This window comes from Eulemur rufifrons, chromosome 7 (assembly GCF_041146395.1).
Source record: "Eulemur rufifrons isolate Redbay chromosome 7, OSU_ERuf_1, whole genome shotgun sequence".
Lineage (NCBI taxonomy): Eukaryota > Metazoa > Chordata > Mammalia > Primates > Lemuridae > Eulemur > Eulemur rufifrons.
Window position 1 is genome coordinate 133,677,450 of NC_090989.1, and position 25,862 is coordinate 133,703,311.

Consider the following 25,862-nt stretch of genomic DNA (forward strand, 5'->3'; position numbering starts at 1 on the left):
ACACAATATAATATTATATACAATAGAGCTAAATTATAAAAAATGGTACAAAGTGGTGTCTGTAAATATTTTAAACCAAGTAATCTAGTGAGATTAGAGCAAGGAAAAGAAAATGAAATTTTATTTAATTTAGAAAAGCATGCCCAGGGGAAATAATATATAATTCAGATATATCAGGAGAAGAGAAAAGCCAGAATGATACTGATGCTGAAAGAGGATTTAGAATAGTGGCAACAGCAAATTTGGTGTTAGTGATACAATCAGATGCTAACAATATTTTAAAGAGCATAAACTGGACGGCAAACTGATGAGAGAACAGCAAATTTAGTTGATGGTAAAAAGACAAAGCAGTATGGATTGGACTGCAGGGGGGACTAACAAAATACGATAATGATGTGATTTTGTACTTTTATATTTTTTGTCTTTTTTTGTATTAGAGGCATTTTATAAATAGGACAGACGATTATAAAGGACAGTGAAAATGATTCATGTTCTAGAATTTGAGACGATACTCTAGAAACTGCCTGGTTAACCCTTTCATTGTATAGATGATGAGAGCTAGAGAGAATAAATAATTCACACTAGGGCCTTTAGCCAAACAGGGTCTCTCTTTCCCCTCAGAATTTGGTTTATGTATAAATTTGCAACTCTGTAAATGTTAACTGAGAAAAAATATAACTGACTGTAAGTATTCTATGATTATAAGTGGTGTAAAAGAACAAGATATTTGGCATAGATGAAAAGAATAATGTAATCATTGAAAATATCTTGTTACAAGGGTAGATGCCCTGTCTTATTCTTCACTGTACACTTAGTGCCCACCTTGTGTCTGGCCCAGAGAAGGCATCGGATAGATGTTGGATATTCATTAAATGGATCATTGGCTGATGAGGGGATGTTGGTTGGTTGGATGAATGGAAGGGAGGGGAGGGAAAAAGGGGGAATGGATGGGTGAGTAACTTTCAAAGGAGAAATTTAATCTGTTCTCTAACTTCCTAAGGCCGTATTGACTATGTCAGTCCTGGGCCATGCTATCTCAGATTGAACACAGTAATGAACACACTTCTTAATAATCTTGAACAGCCAGGCACGGTGGCTCACGCCTGTAATCCTAGCAATCTGGGAGGCTGAGGCTGGAGGATCACTTGAGCCCAGGAGTTTGATGTTGCAGTGAGCTATGATGACACCAGTGCATTCTAGCCCAGGCTACAGATTGAGACTCTGTCCCCAAAAACAAAACAAAAAATCCTTGAACAGCAAGGACTTCATATCAGGTAATGTAATAAAGTTAGTCTCATTGCATGATCAAATCTCCAAGACTTCAGATTGCCAAGAGAGGTGTCCGGGAGTGTCAATAGCATGGATAGTAACCATGTACTTGCAATTCTAAAAAAGACCTCACTATCCATGATTAAGTGGACACATACCAAATTTGTGAGGAATCTGAATTATAGAATACAATATTATTACTTTTAGATACATATAGAAAATGAGAATATGCTCATAAAATATCTAGAAGAGATTATTGCAAAAACCTTTTTATTAATTGATAAGAATTTATAATTATCATCTCAATTATAAGGAAGAGAATGCCTCCTACAAACTTTAGGATGTTTTTAAACAGTTCTCTGGCATAAAAACATTCTCCTCGCACCTCTTTTACACTGTTAATTAGATATGCAAACCTTTTTCTTCACACTATCCAGCCTGTCTGAATTTTCATAAATTTGGAATTAGTGGAATTAATCTGAATTGATGAAGCTTTCTAGGACACTGCTGTTTTTGGAAACAACTGGCATCCCATTGAATAGTAAACTACAGATTTTGAACATGTGTTACTTAGAAAAAGTTTCAGTTGAGTGTAAATTCCTCCAGCAAAGTTTGTCTGTCTTACTGATTAATTGTGTAATTATTAATCATGTACATTTTTTAAACTAATGAACAGAAAATTAGAGGAAGGTCTGCCATTTTTCTCCCTCTTTATGTGTAGCTGAGTTCAGTTACCATCAGCACTAAATTCCATTCAGAGTTCACAGCCGTCACGATAGCTAGTGCAGTTTTAGGTTAAGCATATTTTATCCATAAATTGCTATATTTGGTTCTCGAGTTATTATTGCAGTTCCTTGGGGTACATTTAAATCCACCTTATTGTAATAGATTATGGAATATAGTGGCTAATGTGTCTAATGTAAAATAAATGACTATAATGATTTATGATGCGACACTTCAATTTTATTGAACATAAGGATCATTGTACTAAAATGGATGGTGTATTGCTGGTTTAGCATAAAATACTGAATAACATATTCAAGAAAATGAATGGCTCGGCCAGTTCATAATATTCTGCCCCTTCAGCTGAGAGGTCTTTAATAAGCAAGAGTGTCATTACACTTAGAAATATATGTGTAGGTAATCCATTATCTAGAACAATGACAGGGATCTCCTCAAGTCCTTATTAAAGAAGGGACTCTTTAGGAGAAAATGCAGAATTCTTTGGTCTTCCTGAAAGGCTGATTTCCACCCAACCACGTAGCAACTGTACCAGTGCTTAGCAGAATTGTAAGGGGCCCCCGTGTTTAAAAATGATCACTGTGGGACTCTTTTTTGGCCTGCAAGAATTTCAGAAAGGCTTTGATTTTTTTTTAGTATTGTCATCGGGCAACATCCTTAATGTCCTTTTCTCTGTGTATCCATTCACCGACCTTTTATTTTAACTCTGGTAGCGCCCAGCATATATAGTAACTCATGCTCTGTCTTTCTCTGAACTTCATGTTTATGTTGGATTACTGACTAATAAGGTATATTTCAGAAGGCCTAATTTAGCTTTTAATCCTTATTAACTATAATATTGAAGATGGTTTTCAGTGATATATTGGGCTAATTTATTTCCATTCTTGGACCTGGGAGATGTAAGGAAATTCTTATATGGCAATTGAGGAGTATAGATTAATGATCAACTTTTATTCTCCAAAAACGAAAGGAATTGACATGCATGTTTTCTGACCTTCTTATCCTGGTGATCCTCTGACCCTGCCCTCACAGCCCTGGGACCCTCCTGGGATACAGTTTGATGACATGGCTAATTCCCATCTGAAAACCACATCCTTGTGGGGGTGCCTTAATAGCATCCATCTCATTCCCTGAAAAGATAACTACTTTCCCTCCTGTGGAATGGCCACGCTGGGAAGGGGTGAGGGAGTCTGAGGACTTTGAACCCTAGTGGTGTGTCATGGGTAAGACTGGCATCAGCTCCGTTACCCGTACCCCTCCTCAAGGCGTTCTTTTTTTTTCTTACTTGCAATAGCAGAAAGCTAGCAAGGCGTTCTAAGTGTTGAGTCCTGGGTCATGATGAGAAAGTAATCTGATGATGAAGTGAACACCAAGTTTGTGGAGTTAAGGAGTTTTATGATCCAGAACAGAAAAATGTTGACAGTGGATTCTGTGCTATGTGAATTGCAGACATTTATTTATTCAGGATACACTGTCAGGCCATTTTTTGGTTATTGTTTTGAAAAGGTCATGTGGCCTGGAACTACTCATTATAGAAAATAACTAGCAGTATCTTGATGTCACAACTTAATTTAGGTAATCAGAAGCTTACTGTGAACCAGTCTCTTTTCAGAACAGGGAGGACATTTTCTCTGTAATCAGCAACTAAATATGAAAGTGATAAGGACCATCTTTTTGCTAATGGATGTTTTGCTTTCGGATCTCTTGAAACATTGACCAAGGAGAGAGCTGCTGAGACACTTCTCACCCCGAAAGGCCCTCTGACCTCTACGACTTCCCACCCCCAGTCCCTAACCTTTAGGGTTCCTCTCCACAGAGTATTCTACACAGGCATTAAAAATTGTCAGAATGCTTTCATAAAGAATATGAGGGTGTTTTCCTTTTTCCTCACACCTTCACTATTTTCCCTCAAAATATTATAGTAAATGAAAACGCCTCAGAAGGTCTTATCACCACCCTAAAAGACATTGTTTTCTCTGCATTAGTGCTCTCACACCAGCTTCAGTTTGAATTCCAGTCTGAGCATCTTTGGGACTGATCCACAGTATCGTGACTGCAGAAAGGAACATGCCAGGACTAGAACACGCTGTCCAAAGTTTGGCCCATGAGGGGCCCTTCTGCTCTGATTTCATCACCAGCTCATCAGCAGCACTCCCAGGACTTCCAGCTCTTTTCCCTGCTGCCATTTCCTTGCATTTTAAATTGCTCATCATGTCAAGTATTTACCTTATTCCTTCTCAACTCTGTGTCTTACTTCTAGTACCAAAGTAATATTTAGAATCCAGGCTTCCATTTATGTGAAAAATTACTGATGTTCTCATGTCTCTCAAAATGCTAAAGGAGCTTGTTCTGAACCCTAGGATTTACACACACACACACATTTTTTAAATAAGAGATATGATTTGGCTTCTTTCCCAGTGAACTCATCCAACGACTTCTTCCTTTAGTCTTGAAGCATGTAGTAAGATCCCAGGTAAAGTCTTGATGTTCATCACTTAATACTTTCAAAACACTTTGATTTATAGAACAGAGCATTGTACGTGGGAAATTTCAAGGTATCCACCCAAGGTTGATATTTAAAAGGGTTTTTTTTTTTTTTTTTTTTTTTTCCCCTTCTTATCTTCCTCCAAATGATATGCTGTATAAGTCCATCAAAGGAGCTTTGCATTTCTCTGTGGGATCACTGTTTTTCCAAGAGTTACAGCCCCAGTGTGGAAATCTGCCTGGGCTTAATAGGCAGACTTTTGAGTCCTAGGCACAATAAGTTTGGGACAAGCTTGGAAACTAGCAAGGCTATCAAGTGCAGTTATTCCTGAGCTAAACAGGACAAATTACCCGTTACAAGTAATGCGTGATGCATTTAGACTTTGGGAACTTGACCAAAATGACTTAGACATGTATGGGAAAAAGCCATGGGTGTTTCCTTGGACAGAGTGGTAATGTATCTGCCTCCTTCAAGCCAGAGGAACTGAATATTTATTATACACTGCCTTTTTGTTGGTGAAAAAAGTTAAAATACAGAGACCAAATGAGAAAAAAAAATTAAATTGTGCTGTAAGCCGTTGTTGAATCCATTCACAGATACCTTGCTCTTTGGTGGGAGGGCTCAGTGTTGTGAAGTTGTAGATTCTCCCCAGATGGAGATATACATTCAAGGTGATGTCCTCCGAAATAAACAAAAGATGTTTGGGGCATTTGTGGAGGTGGGCAGTTGGAAGATACATGCTAACTGGATGTGATGATTCTGGAAAAAATTAAAAGATAATAGTGAAAAGAAAAAAAATTATAAAAAGAAAAAAAAAAGACAAATAAGGGAGGACATTCTTTCCATATAATAAAATGCATTATAAGCAACAGCAATCAAAATAATGAGTTAGTGGAATAGCAAGATGAATGGTGCAGCGTTGAGTCTGGAGATAGTCCCAGATACATATGGAACTCATTACACGAAGTGGCCATTTAAATGAGTGCTGAAAAGAGGTACTATTTAATAAATGTTGGGGGGAAAAATAAAACAAGCTTCCTGCCTCATTCTTTCCATCAAAATAAACTTCAGATAAACAATAGAGGGATAAATGACAGTGACGAAAAAAAAAGAGTTGACACTGCAAAATTCCAAATAAAAAAAAAAAAAAAAAAAAGAAGGGGCTTTCTAGTAGCAACATGAAATGCAAGAGCTGTAAAGTAAAATGTGGATATATTTGACCACAAAACAAAATTGAGTTCTCATCAAAAGACAAACAACGAACTAGTAGTATGAGATATTTGCAATACATGCTACTGTTTCTAGGATCAGATTTTCTTATGGAGCCAAGTACATTCCTTTATATATGAATATATACAGAGACACGTATACATATATAAATACACATATACCATTTTAATTTCTCCAAATAGATTCCTAATATTTATGTGCTCCTGAAGGAGAATAGCAAATTTTTACCATAGCTTTGCGGCAATCTTTTATTAAATATAATATTGTATGTTTATAATAGCATAAACATGTATTATTTTTATAAACAAAAACTAAAACCTCCATTGACACTGTGTTTAACTCTGGATGATCCATAAGTCAGTGGTTCTCAGTCTTTTTGGAGACAAATACTCCTTTAGGAACCAGAAGCTGTGGACTCTGTCCTTTCACAAGTATACATATGCACAGATACCCAAAATGCTATGCAAGTTACAAATCTCTGCTCTCTAAATAGTTCTTCTAAAGTGAGTTCAGTATCTATTGCTGCATAACAAACTAACCCCAAGCTTAGTTGCTTAAAACAGGAACCATTTTATTGTTTATGATTTTGTGCATCAAAAATTCTGGCAGGACTTGGCATGTACAGCTTGTGTCTGCTTCAGCTGAGGCTGTCTGCACATTACTCGGGTCAAAAGATCCAAGAGGGCCTTATGTACATGTTTGGGTCCCTGGTCCTGTCTATGGGCTGGGGTGCTTCAGTGCTCCTTTATTGGCCTCTCTCTCCAACAGAATAGCCTGGGCTTACATGGGTTCATCCTGGGAGGCTCAAGGCGAAAGCAGAAGCCATGTGATCTCTGAAGGCCTAGGCCCAGCCATCACACAGCAGCACTTTTACTGCATTCTGTTGGTCAGAGGAAGTCACAGGGCCACCCCAGAGCCAAGGGGAAATGGACTAGCTGGGGGAGGAATGGCACAGTCATGTTGCAAAAGGACATGTGGGATGGAAGGGGTTGCTGTGGCCATTTTTAGAACAATCTACCACAATGTCTTTCTCTGAAAATGTGCCACTTACAGCCAACAGACGAATTTGCTCATTTGTGCCCTAGCATTCATGCTCAACAAAGCATAGTAATTTAAGCGTGCCTATAAAATGTAATAATAGTCTACTCAATTTAAATACTCAAGCGGTTTTTGGCAACTTATTCAAAATCCCCCAAAATAAAATAAAAACTATGAATGTATGCATGAAATGGGAAAGTAGATATATTTCATCCACTTTGATAAGAAATATTTTGTCCATAACTTAGAAAGCTCTAGTTTGAGAACTTTTCAGAAATCCCCTGCTGTCCTGGATAATGAAGGGTCACCCATTTTTATGCTGGCCTGTCATGCCCACACCAAGATGAAGAGCGAAGAGCTAGAGGAACACACACACTATGGCCCTAAAATGGAGAAGCATAGTGATAAGATTGAGAAATTAAACCAATTTTATGATGCTAAAGCCCAAGAGGATGTCCAGTTAAATGTGGTAAGTTTAAGGACAAGTTTATCTCCCTTCTAATACACCACTCGCACGATGGTACCTCACTCTTAAATGACAATAGGCATCAAGCATCACCAAGCACATGGGGAAAGCTTTTGATAAACTAGAGAGCAAAAGTAAACAAGAGATGAAGCTGAAGGAAATAGAGCTAATAAAGGAAATGGAAGAAAATAATGAAAATTACTAATTTGTAGTCTCAGATAAATGAAGAGATGTATATTAATAAAGAGGAAACAGGAAAAAAAGGAGAAAGACCTCTTGGAAATAAAGTTAAAATTGCCAGAGTGAAAGAAGATGTTAAATGCAAATTTTCTTGTGGACTCAGTTTTAGCTAAGTCCAAGATGAACAGATTCCAGATCACCTGTTAGTCCATGCAAGACAACATGAGGCTGGCTTTGCGTCCCTTATCGTCACCCACTTTAAGCATCTGTGAGAGAAGATAAGGAGATTTATTGAAGGGAGGCCAGTAGTGAGAATTCCTTAAAGAGAGTTACCAGTGTGTTCTTTGTTGCTCATCTCCTTCTGGGAAAAGTAAGAGGATTGCTCCCCATACCCATAAGGGAAGTGAGTTGATTTTGGAGAAAGACTCAAAGATATTGGCCGGGCGCGGTGGCTCACGCCTGTAATCCTAGCACTCTGGGAGGCCGAGGCGGGTGGATCGCTGGAGGTCAGGAGTTCGAGACCAGCCTTGAGCAAGAGCGAGACCCCGTCTCTACTAAAAATAGAAAGAAATTATATGGACAACTAAAATATATATATACAAAAAAAAATTAGCCGGGCATGGTGGCGCATGCCTGTAGTCCCAGCTACTCGGGAGGCTGAGGCAGTAGGATCACTTAAGCCCAGGAGTTTGAGGTTGCTGTGAGCTAGGCTGACGCCATGGCACTCACTCTAGCCTGGGCAACAGAGTGAGACTCTGTCTCAAAAAAAAAAAAAAAAAAGAAAGAAAGACTCAAAGATATTGCCATATATCTCCTTAAAATTCTTAGGGACAGAATGATTGTTATCTAACTCGATCTGAAAAAGTCAAAAGTGGATGGGAGGCCGTCTGGTGCTGCCCCTACCAGCAGAACAAAGAGAAAGGGGTGCAGGGAGGGCTCACTACGTCCCACTGACAGTTGAACAAAAGTTCTTGCCTCCTACGGGGTGCATGTGGAAACCATGGAAAGGAACAGAAATTGAGTCATCCTGAAAAAGACCCTTGGAAAGGCAAGATGTCCCCAATTGTCCATTGAGACAATTATTAATTAAGATTAATACGTGGAAATGGCCCAAGTTCCTTTCAAGATCAAGAAAAAGGTATTCAAAACAATATGGTTGATGGGCTATGGTATTAAAAATTAAATAACTTCTTTATTTCACCTTTATTTACACCTTACAAGTCCAACTATTTTTCAACAAACTTGCATTTGTGGTGTCAGCGTTCTTTAGTATCTCCTTGGTGCATCTGCTGGTACCCCATTTTCAGCGACTGGCATCTCTCGTGAAACACTGAGGCAATAAGAAAAGTCACAGTAAACATCCTTTCATGGAAATGAAAATATTTAATAGATAGGCCAGATGGCAATATCAATAAATGTAGAATAAAATGACAAAGAGATTATAAAATGGGAGGGGGCAGAGAGGAGAGAGTTAGACCCACCCAGAGGGTTTAATATTTGACTATTAGGAATTCCAGAAAGAGACAAGAGAAAATGGATAGAAGAAAATTATTTTTTAAAAAAAAAAGAAGAAAGAAATGTTTCTAAGAACTGAAAGAATATAACATTTCAGACTGGAAGGGCACAACTCTGTAGATCCACACCAAGGAATACTACTGGGATATTTCAGAATAACAGATATAACAAGACTCAAAGAGTATCCAAAAAGGAGGTGGAAAGTCATAATCAAAGCAGTTAGAATAACAAAGATATAAGACTTTTTAATGGCTATATTTGAAGAGAGAAAAACATAAAAGCAATATTTTTATAATTCTGAGAGAAAATTATTTTCAACCTAGAATTCTATACCTGACTAAATTTTTAATCAAGTTTGAGCATGGAATAAAGACATCTTCAATGCTTGGGGAAGATGGCGGAGTGGCGGTGACTGCTTGGATCTGCGCTCCGGCGACGAACCGTGGATCCGGACCTGCCACAACGCTAGAGGACCGCTCCCACACAGGAACAGCGGTGTGAATCCACGGAGAATCAGCGTGGGACAAACAGAGCAAGTGAGGTCTGAGGTGAACAGAAATTAAGATCGCGGAACTCTGCGGAAGGCGCGGAACAGACAGTAGCCAGCGGAGCGCAGGCGGCTGCGCCCGCCCCCAGGTGGGGCGGGGGCAGTCTTTAGGAAAAGCGGCTTGCGCTCCTCACTGACCTCCACCCCCAATTGCTTGGAGACCCCCTCGCAAGCCAGAGCAGAATCTCCGAGCGAGACGTAGGGCATTGCAGACAGGAGGCTTTTTCGGGAGAATAGCTTGGAACCTGGGAAGTCTCGGCTGAGACAGTCCTTGGCGAGAAGGGACGGACCTGTGCCAGGGGGGAGGGGCACGATCAATCCCCGATCAGCGAATTGCGCTGTACCTCTGCGCTACTTTTGTCAGTGGTTCTTCAGCCGGTGGCCCCCGGCGGCTTTGCCCGCCAAACCCCCCGGCAGCGGCGGTCCCTGGTCTCTGCCTGCCGGGGAGCCGGTCCCCCTCCGACCCCGGAGCGCTGCGGGCGCCATCTTGAAAGCAAAGTCGGAACCGCTTGGGAGCCATAAGGTGCCCAGCAGCTCTCTCTCCCCGGCGCCCCCCGCTGGTCTCTGGGCCCGCGCCATCTCCGCGCGGCACTCGGCGTGAAGGGGCGGAGCTGCGCTAAGACTTAAAATAAACACTGAGTTGCCGCTCCGGAACCAACGGAGCCGGCGTGAAGGGGCGGAGCTGCGCTAAGACGTAAAATAAACACTGAGTTGCCGCTCCGGAACCAATGGAGCGGGCGTGAAGGGGCGGAGCTGCGCTAAGGCGCAAAAACACGATCATTGAGCCGCTGAACTGTATACTTCAGAATTGTGTATCCCTTCGTTTAGCGATGCGCTGTGGTGATGTGTAGCTCTGTTTTTGTTCTTTTGTGTTTGTGTTTTCGCTGTTTCTGGGTTAGGTCTCTTTGTGTTATTTGTTAGTTTAGTTTTTGTTTTTGTCTTTGTTTTTTTTTTATTTTATTTTATTTTTTTTTTCTTTTTTTCCTCTTCTCTTCTCCTTTTCTTTTCTCTTTCCTTTTCTTCTCCTTCTGTTCTTTCTTTTCACTTCTTTTTTTTTTTTTTTCTTTTCTTTTCTTTTTTCTTTTCCCTTATTTCTTCTCTCTTTTTGCCTTCTAACTGGGAACCCACGCTGAGCTTGGGAACGGGCCAGGCCCCTGGCTCTGGTACGTACCGGAACCTGAGTAGTCACTCCCAACGCCGGCGATCTACGGGCGCGCAATAGCCATCTTGGGGCCCACAGCCAAGTCACTGCGGAGCAATAGGGTGCCAAGAGGCTCCCTGGACGGCCCCCTCCCCAGGTCCACAGACCTTATATAGGGTCCCCACCCACGTCTAAACATTGACTACTTCTCCAGAAGCGAGAGTGTGGAGCCTGGTCCCTGGGGACATTGGGCCAAGGCAGACTTTTGCCTGTGGGAGTTGCGGCAAATGGGGCGCTGAGCGAGCGAGGGCACCATCCACTCCCCACAACTAGTATTTTTCCTGCAGATAGAGACAGAAACCACCCCTATAGAGGAAGAACCAAAGGGAAACAAACAAACAAAGAGAATTTTGGCCCACTACTAGTGTGGACCCTGCCTGCCCTCTGAAAGACTACAACACAGTGTCCTAACTCACCAAAGCAGTCTTGGACCACTCCAATCCTCTAGGATTGGACCCATCAGAAGCAGTCCCCCAACTGAAATAGAAAAATTTCTAAACAATTCACAACAGTCTTCCCCTCTTGCCAAAGGAAGCAATATACCTAGACTACTCCACAGCCTAAGAATAGAGCACAGAGAGTGCTGTTAACCAGACTAAATCTATAAGTAAAGATCCAACGATTAAGCTAGATGGGAAGGGCCCAGCGAAAAAACACAGGAAGCACAAAGAATCAAACAGAAAGCTCACCCCCAAAGAGAAATACCGGCTCTCAACCATTTGACACAAACCAGACTCAAAACACCAACATGTCACAGGAAGAATTCCAATTATGGATCATAAACAAGCTAAATAATATACAAGAATCAATGGACAGACAACACAAGGAAAATGCAAAAAAAATTCAGGATTTGGAGGAAAAATTCACTAAAGAAATTGAAATATTGAAGAAAAACCAAACTGAACTCCTAGAAATGAAGAATTCACTCAGAGAGCTACAAAACACTGTGGAAAGTCTCAAAAGCAGGGTAGATCAAACAGAGGAAAGAATTTCAGAAATTGAAGATATCTCCTTTCAACTAAATAAGTCAGTCACAGAGATAGATCAAAAAAGTAAGAGAAATGATCTGAGTCTTCAAGAAATGTGGGATTATGTGAAGAAACCTAACTTGAGAGTTATTGGCATCCCTGAGGGTGAAGAAGACAATAAGCAAGGGTTGGACAAGCTATTTGAAGACATAATCGAGGAAAATTTTCCAGGCCTTGCCAATACTCTAGACATACAGATTCAAGAAGCTCAAAGGACCCCTGGGAGATTCATAGCAAATAGGAAAACACCACGCCACGTAGTCATCAGGCTGACCAAAATATCCACTAAAGAGTCCCTTCTCCGAGCTGTAAGGAGAAAGAAACAGGTAACTTACAAAGGAAAACCCATCAGAATTACGCCAGATTTCTCAGCTGAAACCTTACAAGCAAGAAGAGGTTGGGGCCCCATTTTCACGCTTCTGAAACAGAATAATGCCCAGCCTAGAATCTTGTACCCAGCTAAGCTAAGTTTTCTATACGAAGGAGAAATCAAGACATTCTCAGATAAACAAAGGTTGAGGGAATTCACCAAGACAAGACCAGCCCTGCAAGAAGTACTCAAAAGAGAGTTACACACGGACCAGCACAAGAAAGATCCACGAATGTAAAACTACTCAAGAGCTAAAGATCAAATTCCAGATACCACAATGGCTCAGGAGAGAAAACATTGCAATGAAGTTCTACCCAACAAGCTGAACAAAAAACCGTCTCACTTATCAGTTTTCTCAATAAATGTGAATGGCTTGAATTCCCCGCTCAAGAGACATAGACTGTCCCAATGGATAAAAAAGCACAAGCCAAGTATCTGCTGTCTCCAAGAAACCCACCTAACGAGCAAAGATGCATTTAGACTGAAAGTAAAAGGATGGAAATCGGTATTTCAAGCAAACGGTAACGAAAAGAAAGCTGGTGTGGCAATCTTAATTTCCAATAACTTAGCTTTCAAACCAACAAAAATAATAAAAGACAAAAATGGCTACTACATACTGGTCAAGGGCACAATTCAACAAGAAGCCATGACTATACTCAATATATATGCACCCAACCTAGGTGCACCTAGATTCATAAAGCAAACCCTACTAGATCTGAACCAGATGATAGATAATAATACTGTAATAGCTGGAGACTTTAACACCCCACTGACAGTACAGGACAGATCCTCTAAACAGAAAATAAACAAAGACATAATGGACCTAAATAGAATGCTAGAACAAATGGGCATGGCTGACATCTATAGGACATTCTACCCAAAGTCCACAGAATATACATTCTTCTCATCAGCTCACAGGACATTCTCTAAGATTGACCATGTCCTAGGACATAAATCATGTCTTCAAAAATTCAAAAAAATAGAAATTATACCATGCATCTTCTCAGATCACAGCGGAATAAAAGTAACAATGATCACAAACAGAAACCCTCACTCTTACTCAAAGTCATGGAAGCTAAATAACCTTCTCCTGAATAATTATTCTATAAAAGAAGAAATCAAGATGGAAATCAAAAATTTCTTTGAATTAAATGACAATGGAGATACAACTTATCAAAATCTATGGGATGCAGCTAAAGCAGTCCTGAGAGGAAAATTCATATCCATAAATGCCTATATCAAAAAGACAGAAAACATGCAAATAGACAACCTAACGAATAGACTCAAAGAGCTGGAGAAAGAAGAACAGAACGATCCCAAACCCAGCAGAAGGCGAGAAATTACTAAGATCAAATCAGAACTAAATGAAAAGGACAACAAAGAAACTATAAGGGAAATTAATAAAACAAAAAGTTGGTTCTTTGAAAAGATAAACAAAATAGACACACCTCTGGCTAGACTAACCAAGAGCACAAAAGTAAAATCTCTAATAACCTCCATTAGGAACATGAAAGGAGAAATCACAACCGATGCTACAGAGATACAAGATATCATCTATGAATTCTACAAAAATCTTTATGCACACAAACTGGAGAACGTGGAGGAAATGGACAAATTTTTAGAGACACATAGTCTTCCCAGGCTCAACCAGGAAGAAATAGAGTACCTGAACAGACCAATATCAAGAACTGAAATCGAAACAGCAATAAAAAACCTTCCCAAAAAGAAAAGCCCTGGTCCAGATGGGTTCACACCTGAATTTTACCATACATACAAAGAAGAACTGGTGCCCATCCTACATAAACTATTCTCCAATATTGAGAAGGATGGAGTTCTCCCCAACACGTTCTACCAAGCCAATATAACATTAATACCAAAGCCTGGAAAGGACTCAACAAAAATAGAGAACTACAGACCAATTTCCCTCATGAATATAGATGCAAAAATTTTCAATAAAATACTAGCAAATCGAATCCAAGTACTTATCAAAAAAGTAATCCACCACGACCAAGTGGGCTTCATCCCCGAGATGCAGGGGTGGTTCAACATACGTAAATCTATAAATGTAATTCACCACATAAATAGAAGCAAAAACAAAAATCATATGATACTCTCATTAGATGCAGAAAAAGCATTTGACAAAATTCAACACCCTTTTATGATAAAAACGCTTAACAAAATAGGCATTGATGGAACCTACCTAAAAATGATACAAGCCATATATGACAAACCCACAGCCAACATCATACTGAATGGGGAAAAACTGAAAGCACTCCCACTTAGAACTGGAACCAGACAGGGCTGCCCATTGTCTCCATTACTTTTCAACATAGTATTGGAAGTCCTTGCGAGAGCTATCAGGCAAGAGAGCAAAATCAAGGGAGTCCAAATAGGGAAGGAAGAGATCAAACTCTCACTTTTTGCTGATGATATGATGTTATATCTGGAAAACCCCCAGGATTCAACCAAGAGACTCCTGGAATTGATTAACGAATACAGCAAAGTCTCAGGCTACAAAATTAATATACACAAATCAGAGGCATTTATATATGCCAATAACAGTCAATCGGAAAACCAAATTAAAGACTCAATACCCTTCAAAATAGCAACAAAGAAAATAAAATATCTAGGTATATATCTAACTAAAGAGGTAAAGGACCTCTATAAGGAAAACTATGAAACACTGAGAAAAGAAATAGCAGAACTTGCAAATAGATGGAAAAATATACCATGCTCGTGGATCGGAAGAATCAACATTGTTAAAATGTCTATACTACCCAAAGTGATCTACAAATTCAATGCAATCCCTATTAAATTACCAACATCATTCTTTACAGACATAGAGAAAATAATTATACAATTTGTATGGAATCAAAGAAGACCCTGTATAGCAAAAGCAATTTTAAGCAATAAAAACAATATGGGAGGTATTAATTTGCCAGACCTCAAACTATACTACAAGGCCGTGGTTCTTAAAACAGCCTGGTATTGGCACAAGTGCAGGGACACAGACCAGTGGAACACAACAGAAAATCCAAATATAGAACCATCCTCATATAGTCACCTAATTTTTGACAAAGCGGGAAAGAATATACTCCGGGGACAAGAATCCCTATTCAACAAATGGTGCTGGGAGAATTGGTTAGCCACCTGTAGAAGACTGAAACAGGACCCACAGCTTTCACCTCTCACAAAAATCAAATCACGGTGGATAACAGACTTAAACCTTAGGCGTGATACAATCAGAATTCTAGAAGAAAATGTAGGAAAGACTCTTACAGACATTGGCCTAGGCAGAGAATTTATGAAGAAGACCCCCAAGGCAATCACAGCAGCAACAAAAATAAATGAATGGGACATGATTAAACTAAAAAGCTTCTGCACAGCCAAAGAAACAGTCCAGAGAATAAACAGATCACCTACAGAATGGGAAAAAATTTTTGCATACTACACATCAGATAAAGGACTGATAACAAGAATCTATTTAGAACTCAGGAAAATCATCAAGAAAAAATCAAGCAACCCTATCAAAAAGTGGGCAAAGGACATGAATAGAAATTTTTCAAAAGAAGATATAAAAATGGCTAACAAACATATGAAAAAGTGTTCAACATCTCTAATCATCAGGGAAATGCAAATCAAAACCACAATGAGATATCACTTAACCCCAGTGAGAATGGCCTTTATCAAAAAAACCCAAAACAACACATGTTGGCGTGGGTGTGGAGAGACAGGAACACTAATACACTGCTGGTGGGACTGCAAACTAGTGCAACCCCTGTGGAAAGCATTATGGAGGTATCTTAAACAGATTCAAGTAGACCTGCCATTTGATCCAGCAATCCCATTACTGGGCATATACCCAAAGGAAAAAAGGTCATTCTATAACAAAGGCACGTGTACCCAAATGTTTATAGCAGCACAATTCACAATAGCAAAGATGTGGAAACAACCCAAATGCCCATCAATACATGATTGGATTAGTAAGCTGTGGTATATGTATACCATGGAATATTACTCAGCTATAAGGAATGATGAAGATACGACATCTCTATGGTTCTCCTGGAGAGAGTTGGAACCCATTATATTAAGTGAAGTATCCCAAGAATGGAAAAACAAGCATCACATGTACTCACCAGAAAATTGGTTTCCCTGATCATCACCTAAATACAAATCTGGGAATGACACCAATTGGACATCAGACTGAGGTGGGGGGTGGGGGAGGGGATGGGGGTATGCCTACACAACGAGTGCATTGCACACCGTTTGGGGAGTGGTAACACTTGAAGGTGCTGACTCGGGAAAGGGGGGGTGGGGAAAAAAAATATGAAACTATTGTTTTTAACTTGCACTGTTCACTTAATAATTTATCATGAATATTTCCCATATTATTTCATATCATTGTACAAGAAATAATGTATACATTATGAGGACATACTGTATCTAACAAGATATACTGTTAGACTCTTTGATTCTGTAAAACTAAATTGAAAAAAAATATATATATAATAAAAAAAAAAAAAAAAAAAAAAAAGACATCTTCAGATATACAAGGCTTGGAATCTTTTTCTCCCCTGCACTCTTTCCTAACCAGATCCTTGAGGCTTGGCTTCAGCCAAATGAGACAGTTAACTCTAAAACAGAAAGGATCCATGAAACCAAGTACCCAACATGGGAAATCAGAAATGTAAAGCAATATCCAGGTGTTTGAAAGGAAAAGTCCCACATGACAGCTGTACTATGAAAGGAACAAGTTCAGATCCAAAAAAATATAATTGGTACATCATCTGGTCTGTTTGACTATGGGAAAATGATAATGGGGCATATGAAAGAAAATTAAGAATGGGTATACCGAAAACTAAGCAAATTTAAGAAGACAAGCAACCATGAACTTTCAGAAAACTTAGCATTTGTACAAGAAATGAAAGTACCCTACTTGGTTCTGCAATAAATAATACTTAAACTGTACTTCTAAATACTAGTGATTTAACTTTATAAATATTCTTAATATGTCATTAGAAATACATTTTTTAAGTGGGATGAGAAGGATAATGGTATCAGAAAGCTAGATCTTCCTCTCCCATAAAGGGTATCAATATATAAAGCATAAAATTGATATATGAAGAAACAGCAATATGAGACTTTCGGCAGTCTGGAGGTCAGAATAAATTGCTAAGAGATCTAAGTGGTTGCCTTTGAAAAGTGGAATGGGGAGGAAGAGAAAGAAGTGGGCGTTCAGGGGTGTTGAGGGAGAATTTTTTTAAATCATTAGATGTCTTTTGTCACTATTTTATCTTTATGTATATATACTGCTTTGACAAATGAAAAGGAAGCTAAAGAATATTCATCATGGCTTGATTCAATTCAAGCCCACATTATTTATTGGTTACCTTGTTTTCTCAGATCACTGTGACTTGTGAGAGATTTGAAGATAAAACACAATCATGCTTCTTGGAGGGTTATTTAGGGAAGGAGAGAGACAGGGCATTGGGGGCCCGAAGAATATGGCCTCTGGTGTCAGACATGGGTGTGAATTCCAGCCTCTGCCCATGCTAGCTGGCATAGCAACCTCTCTGTGCCTGTTTCCTGGGCTATAATACAGGGATGCTAAGAGAACAAGCACACTGAGTAGGTTTGGTGGGGGGCTTAAGAGGGTGAACGGGTGTCCAATGGGTGCATCAGTGCCTAGAACATACTAAATGCTCAAGAAGCAGCAGTTACCATGCTATTTTCATTAATAGCACACACATCATGAAACGGTAAGCACAATGTTAGAAGGCCACGCAAAGTGCGTAGAAGGCAGAGTCCGTGGATTTTTAAAAACTGATTCTCAGATGAAAATAATTATAAGTACAGGCTGCAGATTAGGAACTGAAAAGCTTTGCCGAGGCAATGCCCTGTGTGACAGACTTCTGAAGCCCAGCATGTTGGCGTGTATTTTCTTGGCTTCTGTCTCCTGCATTGTGTGTGTCAGGCCAGGTCTGGCACTTCATTACCTTCTTTGGCTCCACAGTTCCATCATGCAGCCACCTCTTAAGTTTTCTGCCCTAGGGTAACTGCTAACAGCATTCTCCTCATCTTCTGGCTGTCAACTGGAAGGCCACTGTGAGTTCACTTCCTGAGAGGGGCCCTGCTGGAGACCAGATAACCCGGCTGAATTGCCAGAATCCCACATGTTTACTTTCTGCAGACAGGGAAACACGGAGCTTCTGCCTCTGACGACCTCATCTCTTATGATCTCTGCTATATTCTGTTATTGAACTTATATTTTGTCACCTATGTGACCAGGGAACAGACCACAGGAAAGCACAGTTGAAAGTGTGAAGCATCCAAGTGCAGAAAATCTGTTTCTGAATATGTAGTAGCATAGCCATACATAAATTCTCAAAGTCTAATAAATATTTCATTTATTTGAGTATTATTCAGCCTGTAAAACAGAACTTTTAAAAATATCCAAAACATGCTATGATCTTAAGAGGAAAATAGGAAATAAAATTGTGTATTCCATGTAATCTTATCTATGTAAGAAGGAAAAAAAGACAACTAGAAGGAAATGTTAAGAAAGATCATTCTGGATCCAGAGATTGAGTAGGTTTTATTTTCTTCCTTATCCTTTTTATAGAGAAAGTCTATTATTTTTTCATGAGAAAAATAAATGATTTAAAAATAAGTAGTAATAATCTCAAGATAAATAACATAATTAAATTTAATTCCACAAATACTTGAATATTTATTATTTTCTAATATTGCATTACATGCTTTTTAGAATTCAACACATTTTGGTAATGACATGTATTTTATTTAATGTTAAGCTTAATGTCTTACAGTTGTCATATTTCCTCAGTAGATTTTAAATCTCTTGTAGGCAAAAAACAAATGGTAAACTTCTCTGTAACAAAAGTGCCTGGCCCAGTGCTTTGATATTAAGTGCTTATAAATATCCCAGCATTGGACAGAGAGAGTGGGTGATGTTCCTTCCTTTCTGCCCACCAACTTAGGATTCTTGGAACAAATTCTCAACAATGACAGGACCCATTTGGACAGTTATGGCCACCTCTCTCATTACCTGGACCTCCACGGAACTGTTCCTAAATTTAGTGCCAATTACCTAAAGGCTAATGTGACCAAGCAATATCAGGAGCATTGGGGTTTTCCTGAGAAATGGTCTGTATCACATTATGTTCGGGACGAGAGGGTGTGATTGACAATGTAGAACTGCTCACTTGGGAGGCCCAAAGCATCCCTCTCAGAGTAGCGTCCTGCTCTGTGAAGCTTAGGAAATTCAAAGGACAAGGACTGAAACGAAGCTGGGCAGTATGTGTGCATGCATTCGACTATACTGGAATCATGATGGATACAGTAATGAACAAACCCCTGCCCTCAAGGAAATTACATTTTATATTCCAATAGAACTTAAACTCCAGTAGATCCCAATCTATTAGAGTGAGATGTCATTGAAAAGCGAGAGTTTTGGGGCCTGTACTAAATCAGAAGAGGCAGAAATTAGAAATTCGAATTTTACTCATATGTAAATATGTCAACCACTGTCACCATGATCCTGATCCTTACCCATCCCCACAAAAAAAACTTAGAATATGTTCCCTACAGAATAGCATGGCAAATCATTCCATGTATCAACAGTAATAACGGCCTTTTTTAGGAACATGATTCTCCAATTCAGAATCCTCATCACCACCATTGTAGCTAATATAGGAAGCATTTAGTTCTTCGAGAGAATTAACAGCATTTGTTTTAAAAGTTCCTCAATCTGGTGGAAGACCTAATCTTTTGGGGGCTTTAGCAAGAGCCCCTTGTAGCCTCCCCTCCTACACTTTCACTCTCATTCACTCTGCCGAGGACACTGGATTTCTCAATGTGACGGGAACACACCAAGATCATCCCCACTTCAAGGCTGTTGGTCTCATTGCTCTTTCTGCCTGGAAGGTTCGTCCACCAAATCTTCACATGCCTTTCCCCCTCACATTTTTGGTTCTTTGTTCAGACATGGCCTCCTTACAAAGGCCTTCTCTAATCACCCTCGTGGAGATATCCCAGCCGCCTCTAACCCCTTACTTTGCTTTATTTTTTTATAGTACTTACTATTACCTGAAATTATAAATACATATCTATTTCCCCTAGAATGTGAGTTCCAAGAGTACAGGTTTCTTGTTTGCCCTCTTGTCCTCTACATCCCTAGAGCCTAGAAGAGTAGATGGTATAGAGAGGGCACTCCATAAATATTCGCTGAATGAATAAATGAATGAGTTTAGTTGAACTGAGTTTACCTAGAGAGAATAACTGAAAGCACAAGAAAATTAGATCTAAAAATCGTAAGTTGTCTCTACAAATATTCAACCCTGTATCTTTCATTGATCCACAGGCTTCAGAATGAAATCACCACTATGAAGCACTACAGCACATACACACACACACACACACACACACACACACAGAATTAAGCAAAGTACCAAAATGTAAAAAGTTTCCTGGGACCCATGAGCTACATTTTGGTCACTTAGAGGATAAAAGCCATAATTTCCAAACCCAGCAAACTTTTGTGTTTCAGCTCCTTTGGCAGCAGGCATCCCGAGAAAACTAGAGATAACATCTAGAGGCTGTGTTTACCAAGAGGATGCTCTGGTCTGGAAGTCCCCTGGCTATTGTCACACGGTTTGTTTTTCATGACTGGAATGTGTGGCACTATTGGAGGGTGGGCTTATGTCTAAATTGAATGGGTGAAGAGAAACAGAGAGACGCTCTCTTTTTGCCACCTTTGTAGATAGGCGGCTGGGGAGTCTATGTACTGAATTACCTGCTGTCAATTATTGATGGGTTTGGCTGGAATCGTTTACACTCTCTAGTTACTTTGACATGTGGCCAAAAGACTGCTGCCAGCCTGCTAGGAACCTCCCTTTTTATTCATAGGAAAGTTCAAAAGAAAAGACTCAACCAACAAAATTCACCTGTATAACCATCTATGGATTTCTGGAAGATTCAGGATAAACTGATAATTCATAAGAGTCTAAGTCATTCATTTGTTCCTTCATTCCTTTTATATTTAATTTTGCCCAGGGAAATATGGCTGATATTCATCAGTTTGCACTAATATAACTCTACTGGTTATTGAAATACTCATGTTCTACTTGGTAAGTGGCCACTGTCCTCACCCCCACCACCACCAGGGTCCCCTGGGTTTTCCCCACAAGAACCCCATACCAGACCTTCCCCAAATCACCACTGAAAGGTAATGCCTGGCACTGCAGGGGCCTTTAGGAACAGGTCTCTGAGAGAATCACTGAGGTCCATATAATAAATATTTTTTTACCACTCCACCCGAGACTATAATAGCAATAAAACTTTCATTTGAAAGTTGTGTCCTTCATAACAAATCCAAAGCTAGCTTAACAGAAATGGAAGTCACATACTGAAAATATTAAACTGTTTTTGAAACACCCTAAAGGAGAATGTTCCCAGGATCTAATTCTTTTGCCTTGCCCTACAAAAACAAATCTCACACCCTTTGCCTAATATGAGAGCATTTCCAAAGAAAGGACGTTCTGGTTTTAACACACATGGCCACAAACACACAGGGATCTCTCTCTCTCTCTCTCTCTCTCTCGCTCTCTCTCTCTGTTCCTGTATTGTAGCCATGGCTGGGATAGATGAGTCAACTGTATTACATTCCCAGGCTCCATAGCATTGCACTTCCAGAGAAGATCTGAGGACTGGGTCCAGCTAACCACGTACACTGCAACCCTTGGCAACCTGTTCATTTTCTGGGAAAGAAGTTAGTCCTCAACAGCTTCCACGTAACTGCATGAATCTCGCATAACTCTGGCCACAGTTTCTGTGCTGTGATTTAGACAATTTCTCAGAAATAAATAAGAGCCCCACTGTGGAGACAACCATGAGCTTGAGGCACGCAGGAAGTCCTGAATCAGTTTCAAGGCCCCTGCACAGGCCTATGAAGAAGAAGACCTCCAACCTACTAGCTATTGGTAAGGAGCATGTAAAGAAAGAGAGAACGTTTAGGACAAATGTTATTGACATTGAAGTGCAAAGACCGCTGACATGTTTCTTTCTCTGAAGAAGCGTGAGGAGCTTGGTGCTGATCTATTGTCATTACACTGGGCTGACTCCGGAGGATTCTGAAGGAGTAATAGAAAAAAAAAGTGATGACATTATTGTACTACTGTGCTTACCTCCTTGCATCGTTTTGGTGATTTTTATTCCTATAGGGAGCTCCCTTGATGAGTTGCTTTTGCCTCCATGGGATTTAGGTATAATTTCCCAATCACTTGAGTTCTAGATTTAACCATTCCTCCATTCTAAGCCCTTTTTTCTTTAAAATTTCAAGTCCGTTCTTCAGTTCGCAAGGTATCAGTTCACCATCAGGCTCCCTTTTGTAGAGAAAGGAAATAGAAATGCATGTTCTTATCAGTCCTTATGCCTCTGGTTTTATTTTACAAGCAGCTTGGACATGTGAATTAATGTGTGGTTCTGATCAAAACAAAACATTATTTAGGAAGCAAGAGAGGACTTTTTTTTTTTTTTCACTTAAAGTATCTGGCTATACAAAGCAGGAAAGAAATACTTTGCCTCACTTCAGCTTTCCTGACTTGGCAGTTGACTCGGCTAGACAGGTAATAAACAGAGATTTTAGTGGGAAGCTCCATCTGGGGAGGAAGGAACAAGAAGAAAGTAGGTAAAAGTCTAGCAAGAAATTTTAGGGAGGATCTCACTTTGTGGGAGCTACTGAAAGAGCTTGAAGCAAATGAAAATCAAGTCTCATTCAGCAAGTAATTATGAAGAATCAAGGTTGGTGGAATCTCTACTTCAGGTGCACGTTGTCTAAGTGAGTATAGAATCATTGTTACTAATCATTTAGTATCAGCATTGTCATCAATCAAATCTTTTGCAGATATTCTCTCTGTAAGACTCTTAGGTGCTGAATTGTGAGCTAAATAGACATTATCCTTGCCTCTCAATCTGTTTGCATTTGAAAGGACATTCAGCCAGCAGAAAATAATTGAACACTCAACTTTGCTTCTACAGCTCCTTCTATATTGTACCTGAGTGAAGTAAGAGAACTAGTTCTTGGAGACTAAAGGTCTTCCCTCACTCATATGTAAACTGTGGCATCTAGGACAGTGCCTGGCAGCGCTCAAAAGAAAGAAAGAAGTACCGGAGATGTCCATAAAGTCCGGAAACCTAGGTGCAGATACCTAATGTTATCATGGACAACTTCAGTGTGTGAAAAAGTGAAGTAACTACCTATGTTTCCATACTTCATGGACACCCTGTAGCTTGTGAAATGCTAAGTAGAAAAAGCTCATGGACTTACTGTTTATTCAGGGTGGGAACCAGAGGGAATTCGCCACCTATTTTTCAGTTATTTGGCAAAGACTTCCTAGAAAAAGTAATTTGTGAAGCTCTTTGAATAAAGCAAGAGGGCTTAAAAAGATACCAAAGGAAGAGGTTGGGGTGGACATTGAACAGGAATGGATGATCTTTCTGTGATGTAACTGAGTCCCTTAGTGGTTTTCCATCTTTAAATCAGTGGTCCTCAACTGGCGACAATTTTGTTAACCTTTAGAGCTATTTTGGGTTGTCACACCTGGGAGGGGAAAGTTACTGGCATCTAGTGAGCAGAGGCCAGGACGCTGCTAAGCATCCTAACCGTGAGCAAGACACCTCCCCACAGCAAGAAGCTATCTGACCCAAAGCATCAAAAATGCTGAGGCTTAGACACCCCAGTTTCAGTGCATGTTGGGGGTGCTTTTCCTGACACCTCACACTATGCCAATTGCCTGCAACATCTTCATTTTACCTTGTACTTCCCCTCCGTAGCATCTATCACAATTGTAATTGAATATATCTGTCTCATTCACAAAAACCAAACTCCATAGAAGAAGAAACTGTGTGCCTCTCCTTCACCACTGCTGTCGTAGTATCTATTACAATGCCCGACACAGAGTAGATGCTCAATGAATAATTATTGAAGAAATGAATCAAGAAATGACTAATATTGGAAAATAAGCCAAAGAGATACTCAGGTTGTTAAGTAGAGCTGTAGTTCAGCAATCAACTGAAGTTGGTCAGGTGGTCTTGGATTTTTCTATTTCAGTTCAAGAGAGTGATGAGTTCAGCCATGAAATGAAGGGAAGAACTAATACTCAAACTCATCTGTGTATACACTTTTAATGTATAGCTTTTCTGCAGTACTTGAACATTTTAGCTCTTTATCACTCAAGGAACTTGGGTGTCAACCATGACAAAAAATCTTTGGGAGTTGAACCAGGATTGATCTTGTGGCAAAGACTCCTCATCGGCTGCCAGGACATCCATTCAGGCTCACTTTCTCGTTCTTTCCTACGGCCATGTGACACCATTCTGGTCAATGGGATAGAAAGGAGATCTGCTGAGACAGGAGTCCTGGAAACACTTTTGCTTTCCTAATGAAAGAGAGAGGCAAAACAAGCATCAACATCAGCAAACTGCCAACATCTGGACTAATTATTAAATGAGAAAAGTAACCCCCCTCTGTTTAAGCCATTGTGGTTAGGTTTTTCTCTTATCTGCAGGTGAATACAGTCCTACCTGATAAATCATTCTCCTGCCTTGGTAGCTCGTCTTTCTGCTATGGTCTTTTTAATGATGCAAGGGCAGAAATAAAGATGGTAGCTAGCACAGCGTGACCTGGGCTTAATCTCATCTGAAGCACAAAGTAAGTAGAAGAATCTAAGGTAGTAGAGGTTGGGGTCCTGAAAGATTAGTAGTGGAGCCCAATGCTACTTTGTGGTGAGCATAATAAAGAGAGGTGCCAGGGCTCATGGTTTAAGAGGGAAAAGTCCAGGTATTCATGATGTAAGGTGGACTGGCTGACCTCCCATTTACATTTTGCAGGCACTTTTTTTTCCTTGGTAGTGAGGGGGTGGTTAGAAGATGAGAATTTCAGATGCAGTTGTAAAGATTCTGCATGGAGGGAAAAAATCTTAGTACAAAGTGGCTACTCTACAAACTGTTGTGGATACGGACTTCATAATAGTTCTGCCTCCTCCTACTCTTCTCTCCATTCTTCTCCACTAGGCTGTGAGAATCTTGGAAATAAGGACCATGTCTTGTTTCTGTCAGTTTCTCTGATCCCAGCACAGTGCCGTGCCTGTCAGATATTCTCAGCCAGTAGCTTCCCAACTGAACACTTACACTTTCTCCGTCTTAGTCTTTCAAGTGTATAGTTGTGAAAATGAAGAGACATAATTAAAGCCTGTTTATTTCTTTCCCTCGTCTTTTTTAATCATCCCCAAGAAGTAGTTCCTATACTTTGAATAGAAGAGAACATGGAGCACCGAATTAGGGAAAATCTTTAAGAGAAAAAATTTGCTTAAGAAAGGAATATTTTGAAGAAGGAAATTTCCAAAATTATATTCCTCAGAACCTGGTTCCTATAAAGAAATAAATAAGTACTTTAGTTTGGGCAGTACTAGCTTAAATAGTTACGGTCTTTAATATGCTAGTATGTGCTAAGTCTTTCCAAGAGGTATATGGTTTGTTATTCTTCAAATCCCTATTTAAGTGTGTAACCCAAAAAGGGTTGCAGGACAAAAAATAATGAAATAATTATCCAATTATTCGCTCACTTGTGGCAAAGTTTGGGAACTGCTATTTTAGATGGTAAGGCTTATAAGGAGAATAAAGGGGCATATGAGTAGAAGGAACTAAAAGGAAAGAAGATGGCAATTCAGAAAATGGGGAATTCAAGCAGATCAGATGGAAAGAGACAGTAGTTTGA

General features: G+C 39.7%; 1 protein-coding gene across 2 annotated transcripts in view; it reads left to right on the forward strand.

Moving 5' to 3' along the window:
* Positions 1–25,862, forward strand: part of RARB (retinoic acid receptor beta) — a 702,390-nt gene that overhangs the window by 446,770 nt on the left and 229,758 nt on the right. The window contains exons 5-6 of one of the 2 annotated variants that reach the window (XM_069475459.1): positions 13,539–13,547; positions 24,850–24,871. The exons of the other annotated variant lie outside the window; for it this stretch is intronic. Coding sequence (XP_069331560.1) covers positions 13,539–13,547; positions 24,850–24,871 — 31 coding nt within the window. The remainder of the gene's footprint in view (positions 1–13,538; positions 13,548–24,849; positions 24,872–25,862) is intronic. 2 annotated transcript variants of the gene reach the window in all.